This window comes from Thunnus maccoyii, chromosome 1 (assembly GCF_910596095.1).
Source record: "Thunnus maccoyii chromosome 1, fThuMac1.1, whole genome shotgun sequence".
In the NCBI taxonomy this organism is placed as follows: Eukaryota; Metazoa; Chordata; class Actinopteri; order Scombriformes; family Scombridae; genus Thunnus; species Thunnus maccoyii.
This window is the reverse complement of record NC_056533.1, coordinates 10,911,730-10,924,088: the sequence shown is the minus strand read 5'-3', so window position 1 is coordinate 10,924,088 and position 12,359 is coordinate 10,911,730. Positions and strand designations below refer to the sequence as shown.

At 41.1% G+C, this 12,359-nt stretch overlaps 1 protein-coding gene across 1 annotated transcript; it reads left to right on the top strand.

Moving 5' to 3' along the window:
* Positions 1-3,518: 3,518 nt before the first annotated feature.
* On the top strand, positions 3,519-12,320 carry brd7 (bromodomain containing 7). Its single transcript, XM_042405774.1, has 17 exons — positions 3,519-3,646; positions 4,037-4,230; positions 4,363-4,456; positions 4,546-4,606; positions 4,726-4,870; positions 5,232-5,342; positions 5,712-5,881; positions 6,689-6,803; positions 7,073-7,148; positions 7,580-7,687; positions 7,794-7,929; positions 9,070-9,181; positions 9,280-9,327; positions 10,119-10,206; positions 11,254-11,397; positions 11,771-11,902; positions 12,146-12,320. The coding sequence occupies exons 1-17, from the start codon at positions 3,598-3,600 to the stop codon at positions 12,214-12,216; spliced, it is 1,854 nt and encodes a 617-aa protein (XP_042261708.1). The 5' UTR covers positions 3,519-3,597; the 3' UTR covers positions 12,217-12,320.
* Positions 12,321-12,359: the final 39 nt, after the last annotated feature.

Genomic DNA, 12,359 nt, shown 5'->3' with positions numbered 1-12,359 from the left:
CATTTGGGTTAGCAAAAAAGGCTCCCTATGTAAGCCTATGTTAGACAATGCGAATGTTTGCAATGCAAAATATGAAAAAAGTCTATCCAAGATAACTCAAAGATCCCGTCCAGGCATGTTTTAAGATATATAAAAAACATGCTGCCTTGAATAATTATTTGTATCTAATACGGTTTTCCGCAAAAAACAGTACAATTACCTTTTTAAAATCCTTAAAATTACATCTACTCCTTCTCTCCAGAAAAAATCCAGAATCTATGAATTCACAAATATTGTTAATTTTAAAAGTTTAACTGCTGGAATTAAGATGTTTCCTACTTCACTGGAAAGTCCATTCTCAGTGTTTGTGCACTGGAGGCTTCAAGTTACACATCACACTTGTGTAAGTTGCATACTGGATCGGGATTGACTTCCAAACTAGTTGTGATGTCACAAATCATGCTCGTAGCAAATTTTCCTCCTTCAGCAGATCAGTGGTGTTTTTAGGTGGAAAGAAATGGTGGGGCAACAACTACTTTGGACAGAGGCATGATCAGAAAGTTGCATGATTTTACAATTTGATATAATGCTTCATATCTCCCCTGAAATAATAATATTTTGACTCTTCTACAGCATAACACTACAGGAACACGAACACTACAGGACTAGATAAAATATGGCAATGTGACTGTCAATACAAAAGCTGTTTGCAGGCTGAAGAATAGCAATAGGAGGAGGAGGGGAGTGACATTTGCCAGGGAATGCATGTTTTAAGTAAATGCAGGAAGGAGAGCAGCAGATGACTGGAGGAAGAGGGGGAACAGGGGTAGACATAAGTAAAGCCAAACAAGTATCTCGCTATTCACAGGATTAAACAGTTCAGCAGCAGTGAGTTTTCCACCAAGCCTTTGATTCACCATAAAATCCAGCCACGAGCCACTACAGGGTTCAACATTAACCATGGCCAGATGGCTGTGGCCACAAAAAGTTACTCTGTGGCCACCAAATATTCCACGTGGGTGGCCCCCTGTGGCCACCAAGTCATATCCCCATACGGTGAGCCTTCGCCAACGCAATGTTACTGTTCCACAAACATCCTGATTCCTTCGCACTTTTTAGCTCAACATTCTACGAAACCTGCTCTTGACCATGTGCCATGCCCTCTGAAAACGCCCACGGGAAGCAAAAAGGGCCTTCTTGGACAAGGTAGCCATTTTTCCTGGAGAACCACCCCACATTAAAGGACCAGTGTGTAGAATTTAATTCAATTCAATTCAATTTTATTTATATAGCGCCAAATCACAACAAAAAGTCATCTCAGGGCACTTTTCGTATTTATGTCATCTAGTGACATCTAGTGGAACGGACTTGGCAGAAATGGAATATAATATTCATAAGTATGTTTTAATTAGTGTACAATCACCTGAAAATAAGAATTGTTGTGTTTCCATTACCTTAGAATGAGCCCTCTATATCTACATAGGGAGCGGGTCCCCTTCCACAGAACCCGCCATGTTGTACTGCCATGTTTCTACAGTAGCAGTAGTGGAGTAGTAGTAGAGAGGCGGGCAGTATCCCCACCATGGGTTCTCCTACACACTTGGAGGTAGAGGTGGCAGGGAGGTTGCAATCTGTAATGTCACAGCTAGATGTCACTAAATCCTACACACTGGTTCTTCCGTGATTATTTTTGCTGGTGGGCACTGAGGCGTACGGAAGTCGAGAACGGCCGTGCTCGCAATTATTTCTTTGATGCCGTTATCTTGAGATAACAAAGCTTGTTTTCTTGTAATAATGGATTAATTTATCTAGTTATCTCAGCAAAAGGCCAATTTCTTGAGATAACAACTTTGTTTTCTGGAGAACTCAGGTTAATTATGAAGAAAATGAACCAGATACTCATTTTTGAGTATCTGATTTCAGCCTTCAAGATCACTGTCATGACTGTCGGAGAGGATTCATCCCTAATTCACCAAAAAGTTTATAAAGGTAGTAATGGGTTACTACAAGTCTTATTAACAAATGAATAATTATCTCCATACATATTTGTACATCCATGCACTGAGACAGTTTTTGGTAAATAACCCTTATTGAATAAAGTATGACAAAAAACATTAGACAGATGACAGCAGTGAGTTTACATATATTTTGCCTGTTTCATGACGTCTTGTCCTGAATCTTTACATATAAAAGCAATGTCGAAGTTGCCCAGCAGATGTCACCATTTTGACTGTATTAAATGCTTCGAAACAGCAAATCAGTGAATGATTCACTGCTTCAGAAAGCTTTGTTTCTCCCATCACTAATGCTGGCATGGAATTCCTGATCTCTGATAAACACTATATTTTCTCAAGATAACAAAGTAATTAACTTGTTATCTCAAGATAACGGCATTAAAAAAAAGTATTGCAAACACAGCCATTCTTGGCTTCCGTAGAGGCGTTTAATCCCACGCTTTTCTTCAAAAGACAGAGTTTCAAATATGTGTTCTAGAGGATAATCCACTTCACTCATGATGGCAGTTACCTTCCAGGAGAAATGCACTTTCTGCTAACAGCTAACTACAAGCAAATGACGCCAATTTACTAAGCAAAAATAGCCAATCAAATAGCAGCGGGACAACAGGCAATCAGCCCCACTTGGCTGCTTTGCCAGCTGCTTTTATCAGGTATAGAATGTAAGTTCTTTGCTTTTTATTGCCAAAGGCTTGCGTATTGTTGTACTCAAAGCATTTGTTGTTGCGAGAGTGAGGCTATTCCACATAGCAGCTTCTGGAGTCAAACACAGTTAAAAACACTCCTTTAAAACTATTGTATCAAACCACTGACCTCAAATTTTACAAATAATATTAAATAACAACAGCAATCAAGTATTTTATGTCATTCAGTAATATGGAATAATAAGTAATTAATTTCTAAACTACTCAAGTGCCATTGAAACCACTTTTTTTCTGCACCCAGCAGGTGCAGCAGATGACCACGACCCGTCAACACTGCAGCAGATTAATGTGAAAACAGCCTTCATGTGTCAACCTCTGTACATACATTATCCTGCACGGTGAAGCTCAAACATCACAGTGAAGTAACAATGAGCAAAACACATTTTTGAGTAGAGGGGGACTTTAATAGCGCTGTGACACAAATCAGTGTCAAAGGGGCACTGCACCAGTTTTACACATGGGAGTATGCTTAGTCTGTGAAAACAGTGTATGATGTCTTCTGTGGTTCTGGGCAGAGTTTTGTAAAGTCTGAGAAGATGTCATCAGGGCTATTTTCTTTTACAATAACAGAAAACCTGAGATCCAAACTGAGCATGGAGTTAGAGAGAGAGAGGCAGGCATCTTCCAGGCATGGGAAGCTACTGAGCTGAACTGAGGGGAGGAGATAGAGATGGACATTTACAAATCTGCTATCACAGGAATACTCATCACAGGATAAAAGTTTTGCGGGTCTTTGGTGGTCTATGTGAATCATAGGTTTATTACGCCCCCTACCGGCGATAAAGGGAGTCATATCCTCTCGCGTTATCACCGCCTCTCCGGTAGGTGGCGGTAGGGTCCGTCATCGCTCTTCCTGCCGGCACCGGTAACAGAAAACAAACAGCCAGAAAACACAAACAATGGGCAAGAAGCATAAAAAACACAAGTCCGAAAAACACGGATATGAAGGTATTTAAGAAACAGATAGTTCAAGCATTTGTCAACCTGAGCTATTTAATGTTTTAGTTTTCAATATATGTGCTGAAATAATCCGGTTTCGCGCTTGTTAGCCGTGCTAGCTGGTGACTTAGCTGCTAAGATAGCTACTGAGCTAAATTAGCTGTTTATTTTCCGCCTGTTTCTGTCTTGATGCTACAATTCGGTATGCACATAAGTTCAGCGATTTAACATTACTGCACGACGTTACATGTTGCTACAGTTTAATTGTAACGCTTGCTGTGTAACTTAGGTTAAGCTAAGTGTTAGCGGCTATTGTTTCTATGACTCCCCATCTTCTGCTGTCAGCTGCAGTTAGCTCGATGATAATAACGCTTGTCTTGTTGACTTGGTGGTCTGCAGAGTACGGAGAGAGGCCACTGAAGCTGGTGCTGAAAGTGTCCGGGAACGAAGTGACGACGGGAAGCTCGAGTCGGGACACTTTTTACGACGAACAGCCGGCGGAGTATGACAAACCCAAGGACAAGAAGAAGAAAAAGAAGAAGGACAAAGAGAGGAGCTTTGGGTCACCAGAGGATGACCGAGGAAAGAAAAAGGTACCTGAAACACACTTTCTACTACTTCTATATGAGAGAGTCAGTGATTCTCTTTTGACTGCTTGAAATCAGTAGTCTGCATCAACATGTTTGCGTGACATCATATTTAAAGTTTGTTTTTTATAATGATAGATGACAAAGAAGAAGAAAGGCCAAGATGCAGATGGAGATGATGACCGGGAACAGAGCAGAACTCCTGTCCGTTCAGAGCTGGATAAACTGGAAGGTACAGAAATCCCACATCATCTCTTGTTTGAAGTTTGTTGTCACTTCTTCTCAGAGCGTTCCTTGACTTTTCTTTGTGTTGATATTTAGCGGAGAAAGAGCAGACTCCTCTGCAGGAAGCTTTGAACCAACTCATCAGGCAGCTCCAAAGGTGCAGCATTGATCATTTATTGTTTGTCTGCTTGCTTGTTATAGTTTTTTTTTTTTTTTAGCTGTTTATTGTATTATTAGCTGACCCCATGTGTTTTATAAACTGTGTTTTCTGTGTAGGAAAGACCCCAGTGCGTTTTTCACATTTCCAGTGACGGACCTTATTGCTCCCGGCTACTCCTCAATTATCAAGCGTCCTATGGACTTCAGCACAATGAAGGACAAAGTGAAGAAAGAGTGCTACCAGTCGTTGGATGAACTCAAGGTATATATATATATACTTCTGCACTGCACACAGGTGTTATAGTGCATGTCAAATAATCGCACAAAAGGGTAAACTAAAATAAATGCAACATGGAAGAGGTTGATAGTGGATAGCATTTCAGTCAAAATAAAATCTCAAAATTTTACTAAAGTCAAGAAAGGGCAAGTTTTAAATCTGTGTGTATGTAGGGCCAAATGTGCATCTAGCACCAACTATGCTATGAGTGTTGGTCAGCTGGTGTCAAGCAGTCAATCAAGCAGTGCCCCCAAAACCATAGTGTACTCCAAGGCATAAGGTTTGTGTCTTTTTGTTTCATAACTGCTGTTTTTTGTGTTTGACGTGTGATGTGTCGTTGATGCAGGTTGATTTCAGGATCATGTGTGAAAACGCCATGATTTACAACAAACCTGAAACCATCTACCATAAAGCTGCTCGGAAACTGTTACACTCTGGGATGAAGATCTTAAGCCAGGTACGAAACTGAAGATTCAGGACAAGTTCTTTAAAAGAATAAATTGTAGCCGTGTTTATTTTGGAGCAATGTATCAGTTTTTATGATAAATAGTGAGAGAGACCCTTCAATCCGGATGGTATTTACTGTATTTATAAGTTTGTGGTAACATTATTCAACTTCTGCACTCATTCAGCAGAGTGTAGCAGTGCTGTTAAATGACCTTGCTTTTGCTGTACTGCAACAGATGGGGGCAGCAGATAGCTTCAAATGATCCTCATACAGTATCATCACCAACCAGTTTATAGGCATGTTTGTCTCCTATGATTCAACTGTCTTTCCTTATCCTGAGTGGAAAAAATAAATAACTTCCCATTGTCTTTCCTATAGGAGAGGCTGGAGAGCCTGAAGCAGAGCATAGAATTCATGTCCGGCCTCGACCCTTCAACCAAACTGCCGGGGAAGACTGAGGAACAAGGGAGTACCAGCCTGGACCAGAAAAAAGAGGGACCTACAACCACAGACACCAGCGAACGCTCCCAGACACCCAGCACACCCAGGTCCTTCAACCTGCTGACTTGTTTCCTTAAGTCACCATCTTAACGTAGTGTAACATAGGTGATATCTCAGAGATTTCTCACAGATGTGTCAGTCCAGAAATGGATAAATGCCCTCCCTGATCTTGAACAAATGAGTTTTTTTTTTTTTTAATTAGTCCATTAACTACAGTTTCCAGCTTTCCTGCTAAATCACATGTTTTAAAATCTGAAATGAAAGCTGGAATTATAAGTTACACATCAATAACGTTAAGATAAAGATACCTAATGAGAACTAAAAACGTGGCATGTTGATGGAAACATTTTCCCACTCTGTCAGTACACAGTGTCAATTTCTGTGAGCTTGTTTTCCTCTGCAGTGAATCAGCTTTCCACTGTAGAGCTTTGAGAATGTGAGGAATGCCTTACAGCATGCCGTGTCTTGTTTTCTCTCGTGGCTGTGCATCTTTGAAATCAGTGTACTGTTGCCCAGTGATGTAACACAACCTGACAATTAAAATCACGTGTTGCTCGTGATTCACCTCCACTCCGCTGGCTTTCATTCAACCACCTTTTACCTTTGTGTCTCACAAAAGAAGATATTGTGTAAAAACATTTTGATGGCTTTCATTGACATCAGCACAACGCTTACCGGTAGATCATCTGAAGAATGACACAAGAACGTAGGCGTTTAATGAACAGAAGCGCTCACGCAGATTGCTGTGTCTCATAATGTGTGCATGCTTCCTTTTCTTGCTACAAAGCAAAAACCTTTTCATTCATGGTCAGAGTGTCTCATCTGTCGTCTTTCAATTTGTGTTTCCTTTACAGACAGGACAAAGACTCCAAGGACGAAGCGGCAAAGGCAGAGAAAGAGCTTGAGGAAATCCGCAAGGTCATCGAGGAGTCTGGAGGAAAGCTGTCCAACAGAGTGCTGCAGTGTGATGTGAGGAACCAGAGTTAAACTCTGGATTTTTCCCTTTCAAACGGACATATCCATCATTAAAAACATTATGACACCCATTCTTTCAGAGTGATGGCAGGAAATGTTGAGAAAATATGAATCCTTTTCTTTTATCCTAATAGAGGGTCTGTTGTTTTAAGTGTTTTAAACTATTAAGTCAGACCGGCGACACATACAATCAAATCAGTTCTCATACACAAAAAAATTTCCTGTCACTGAGTCCTAGTTCACAATTTCTTTTTGTTGTGTAGTTGGGGTTTGCGAGGCGGAAGGCTGACGGCTCCACCACTCTGGCTATTCTCAACCCAGCAGATCTTTCAGCAGGAGGTAAATCCATCTGGGACATTAATAGAGCTTAATAATTAGTCCATTATAAGTTGACCATCAACAAGCTGCTATTATGAAAATCAATTCATTTTTAATAAAAAGTTTGACATTCAATTTAACTTGAGGAAAAAAAAAATTTTTTAAAGAAAAATGTGAATATATACTGATTTTCCCAGTTAAAAGTGAATATCTTTGAATGCTGCAGTGCTGCTTGGACAAAATTGTAGATGTTACCTTGGATTCTGAGACATTTTTCACCATATTCAGACATTTTATAGACTAAATGATAAGTCAGTTAATTGAAGAAATAATCAGCAGACTAATCAATGATGAAATTAATTATTAGTTGCAGCCCTAGTCTGTAAATTGGAAAAGAAAATGAGTTTGAGGCAGAATTTTTTGAAGTTGGTAAAATGAGTTTCCCGTTACAGATGTGGGTTACTGTCCCGTGAAGCTGGGCATGATGTCCAATCGACTGCAGAGCGGTGTGAACACTCTGCAGGGCTTCAGGGAGGACAAGAGGAACAGGATCACTCCAGGTACTGGACTACGCTGAATGAACGAGTGAAAAGAACCAATATCTGATCTCTCCTCTCTGCTGGTTCGGTGGTAATGAGCTGTCTGTTTGTCATACACGTCCCCCAGTGTCCTACATGAACTACGGGCCGTTCACCTCTTACGCACCCACCTACGACTCCAGTTTCGCTAACATCAGCAAGGAGGATTCTGACCTCATCTACGCCTTCTATGGAGAGGAGTCCAGTCAGCAGAGCTCAGACAGGTATGTACAGTATGACGAGGAACGCACCCCAGCTCCGTGGCATTCACACAAAACGTCACTTCAGGCATTCCTGGCTGATTACTCTCCAGATGTTTCTCTTTTTGCACTGAGTTTAGTCAGTCTGCAGGATGTCAGCTGTCAGCTGTAGACTGAGCTTCAAACTGACTACAACCCATCAATTCTTACACTTTGGTCTCAACAGGACTGTCATTACAGAGGCAGCAACAGCAGCTGTACTTGGTCGTGCTCGTGTAATTATGTCCCTGAACGGCGTCCCCCTCAGTTATTGCCTTCTTCACTGCATTACACCATTCTGCTGTAGCAGAAGTAAAACTCTTGTTGGTGTGTTACGATGCTCACTACTGTATTTCTGCCCTTTGGCCGCTTGTAATGGTGATCGAGCAAGTGCCACTTATTCTTTGACAGAATATATATATATATATTGCTCTGGATACATGTCAGCCAAAGGTAAGAAATCTACTGAAAGAAAACAATACAGAAAGATTTAAACACTTTTCTCTATGCTGCAGTGTCCAAAAAGCATAAAAGTGAATGAACAGCTCCAGTCAACTTTCTCTGGCAGTCAGTCTAATCTTTTAAACAGATGTATTAAGTAACAACATAGAAACGCTTTGTTACTGGTGTTATTTGAATTAAACACAAGTTTTTGTCTTTCAGATTTTTCACATGTATTTTACTACATTTCTGAACTACAATAAATCTTTGGAAACATTTAGTTTGTGAGAGGCCGTCAAGGGACATGTATTGTGTGTATGTGGCTTCACTGTATGTGTGTCTGCTTTTTTTATTGTATCAGTTGAGTCATAACAGCGGAAAGCACTTATTTATTTAGTTTACTCTGTTGTTAGGTCAACGCGTGGTCATTGTCTGTTGTGTCGTCGATTCAGTCCTTCATTTCTCTTCATGGAGCAGCATTGACCTTTGTTTTCCAGTGTGTGAAAATGTGTAATTAATTGTTAGCTGCATATGTCTCCGTCTCACAGTGTGTAGGAGGTTCAGCAAGTGTCAGCAGAGTCGATATCGACTTCTCATTATTCTTAGCCTGCGAATGATTGTTTTTTTTTTTTTTTTTAACCCTGCTGCTTAGAAAACAAGTGGTAAATGTTTGTGTGTTTGCAGCATGTCAGAGTTCCTGACCAAATCAGACGAGTACGTATACAAGCTGGCAGACAATCTTCTGGATGCAATGACGAACGGAGAACATTCAAAAACCCTGAAGGACACTCAGCCAGTAAGCACCTACTGTGATGTCTTTACTACTTAGTTTAGCAACACAGGACAGAAACAAAAAGAGTATCAGTTGACTGAATGGATTGGTTTTTTTTCCAGCAGGTGGAAGAGCCAGCAAATACACAAGAGGACAAGGATGACATGGAGGTGAGAGATGAAAAGATCTGGAGCTAAATTCCAGATCCAAACCTGCTCTGTCCCCCCCCCCCCCCCCCCCATGATAAATAGCTTCTGTACTTTGTGTCTCACATTACAGTAGAAATGGAAATGATATCAAGTTCATAATGTGAGATATCAGCGTGCGCTATGTAACACAAAACCACAGCCATTCACCCTCATGAGTGTTTGATGCGATGTGTGAGCTCCCGCCATGCCGTTGTTTGGTGCAGAGCACGTGTTCTTGCATTACACCTCGTGTGTGGATACTTTTCATTTCATTTTGTCATCATAGATGGCTTTTGCAGATGGTTGCTGCATCAACCAGCTGTGTCAACATAGCAGAGGCCTGCCTGTAGCTGCGATCCATCCACGCATGGAAAGAACATTTCCCCTCTAAACACAGCGGTGCTACTCGCTCAAGGCCCCCGCTTTTTTGGAGAGGCCTGTGTTTTCTTTCAGTGCCCGCTGGCTGCGCGGCTGAATCGCTCCTCAGAGCAGCGGAGGAAACCGAAGTCGAGGCCCCTCCATCAGGCACACAGCAACCCTCTGTCCTGGCTGTTTGCTGTTCTTGGCCGCTCTCCAGTTTACTCTCATCCCCTGCTCGGGTGTTGCAGCTTTTCATTACGTTTGATTTTATTGGAGCGAAGAAGCGGCGTGACTAAAGAGGCTTCAAAAGGCCTAGATGTTCCGTCTGAGCGTCAGCTGTCTAGTGTGGAATGTATTTTTCTAATCTGACTAAACACGTTGTTCTCCCCCACCCACCCCCCAATCTCTTGTAGGTAGCTGAACCCGAAGCAACCAGCTGTAACAGGCTCGACTTCCTGCGCCCTGCTGCAGGCCTGCAGGAGGCTGAGGAGCTGTCTGGGGGTAAAACTGCCAACAAATTTAGTTTGTTACATTTAGGGCTGCAACTAATTACATATTTATAAAGTTTAAAGTGATTTTTTTTGGGTGCTTTTGTTATACCTTGATTTGATAGCTGACAGGAAATGAGTGGAGAAAGAGATGGTGATAAACATGCAACAAAAACTCCAGCCAGACACAAACAAGGGATGTTGTGTTTAATGGCCCGCACCCTAACCCCTTACAATAATCTAGCAGTAATTCTGTCAATTAATCAATCCTTTAGTGTAAAATATTGGAAGGTAGTTAACAATGCTCAGATAAACTTTCCTGGAGCACAAAGTGACGACTTTAAATTTCTTTTTTTCTGACCAACAGTCCAAAACCCTCAAAATATTTAACTTAACAATAAACACAGAAAATCAGGAAAATCCTCACAGAACATGTTTGGCATCTTTGCTTGAACAATGACTTAAAATGATGTATGATCAAGATTTTCACTTCTTGCAGCTGTAGTTACATTGCATATCCAAGTAGTCTCATAGTTTTGCATTAGAGTGTAAACCAGCCACATATAGATGAAAATACACAAGAATTAAGGGAAACTGCACACATCAAATGGCTCATTGCGTCCTCAGTTCAGAATCTGACAGTAAAACCAAAACAACTCCACAATAATTAACTTTTTAATGAAACATCACAAATTTGACAGTCAAGCAGAACACTGATATCTGAATGTTTGTGCTTTTTGTGTCTCAAAGGAAACAAAGTAATTCCTAATAACTCTCTACTATAATGGTATTTCTATTGAAGTAATTACAAAAAAGAAAGCTCTCATCGGAAGCAGTTAGATGGGCCATTTAGCACTCAGCATCCCATTATCTGTCCTCTTAAATCCTTCTAACAGCTCAAAGTTTTTTTTTTTCTCTCCCTCTTCTCTCTCAGCACTCTGATATTAATGAAGCAAAAAAAGAGAAAACCAGTCTGAGTCAGGGTCTATAAAGAATGAATGTGAGAGGAAGTACCAACTGTGTGTGTGTGTGTGTGTGGTCTTTCTCTCTCCCGTCATAGAGGCCCTGCACATCCAGCAGAAACTGGACGAGACTACAAAGCTCCTGCGTGACTTGCAGGAAGCACAGAAGGAGCGTCTGAGTGCCAAGCAACCACCTAACATGATCTGCTTGCTGGCCCCGACTACCAAAGAGCTGGATTTGGGTAAGAAGCCCCTATGCATGGCCCCCTTTGTTCCCCCCCTTACTGAAGCCGTGGCCAGCTGTAGACCTCTAACAACACTTCATTTACCTCTTTAGTTCCCAGATACACAGATGTGGTTTGTCCTTTAGCTTTCAGCAACATTGAGGATTCTGTACTAGGAAAAACTAGCATGAAACTAGTAAAGGGATATTTTAAAAAGTCACATTATTACTATAAAAACTATGATGTGAAGCCTTTTGTCTGCCTACCTATGATTGACCCCAGCTGCCTCTTTTGAATTGAATTATCCTCTCCCCTGGGAATAAAAGAAGACAAACTCATATAATTTCCTGTTGTCTTGATCACATTTCCTCTGGACTCCTCTCGTCTGCAGCTGAGAAGGTGACAGGGAACTTGGCCGCGCTGACTAGCCAAGTGGCCCCATGTGACGTCAGCAGCGTCTACGGCATCAGGAAGGCCATGGGCGTCGCTCTACCTCCTGAATCCTTCATAGACCTCACCACAGGTAACCACCTGACCGCACCAACAGCTTAACTTTGACTCAGTGTTACATGTTGAGAGCAGTAAGGCAAAGACATATTAGAGTTGTGAAATAAATAAATATACTAACATATCTGCACTCCTAGTATTACATAAAAGTTTTCTAAAATCTACTTTCATCTACTTTAAGTTCTAAACTTGACCTTACAAATATTGTACAATTCAACAAGAGCATAGCACATCTAATATTAATACTTCTTGTTTTCAGTGCAGGAGATGGCTGAACCAATGGAGACCTTGTCATGTTGTCAAGATGCAGTTCCTGTTGCGGCTGTATAATGAAACTCCAACCACCCACACAGTTTAATAACATAAATTTTGTACAAAAGGTGCTTTTTGTGTGACATTTGTATGCATTTCAATCAATAAACCTCTTTTTTTTTTAAAAACAAAACAAAACCTTGGCTGTTGTGAATCATAGA

Excerpts from the sequence above, each read along its gene's own strand:
- brd7 (XM_042405774.1), top strand. The coding sequence starts at position 3,598 with ATGGGCAAGAAGCATAAAAAACACAAGTCCGAAAAACACGGATATGAA. Across the intron at positions 4,607-4,725 it reads CTCATCAGGCAGCTCCAAAG|GAAAGACCCCAGTGCGTTTT; the intron begins GTGCAGCATTGA and ends TTTTCTGTGTAG. Across the intron at positions 9,328-10,118 it reads AGGACAAGGATGACATGGAG|GTAGCTGAACCCGAAGCAAC; the intron begins GTGAGAGATGAA and ends AATCTCTTGTAG.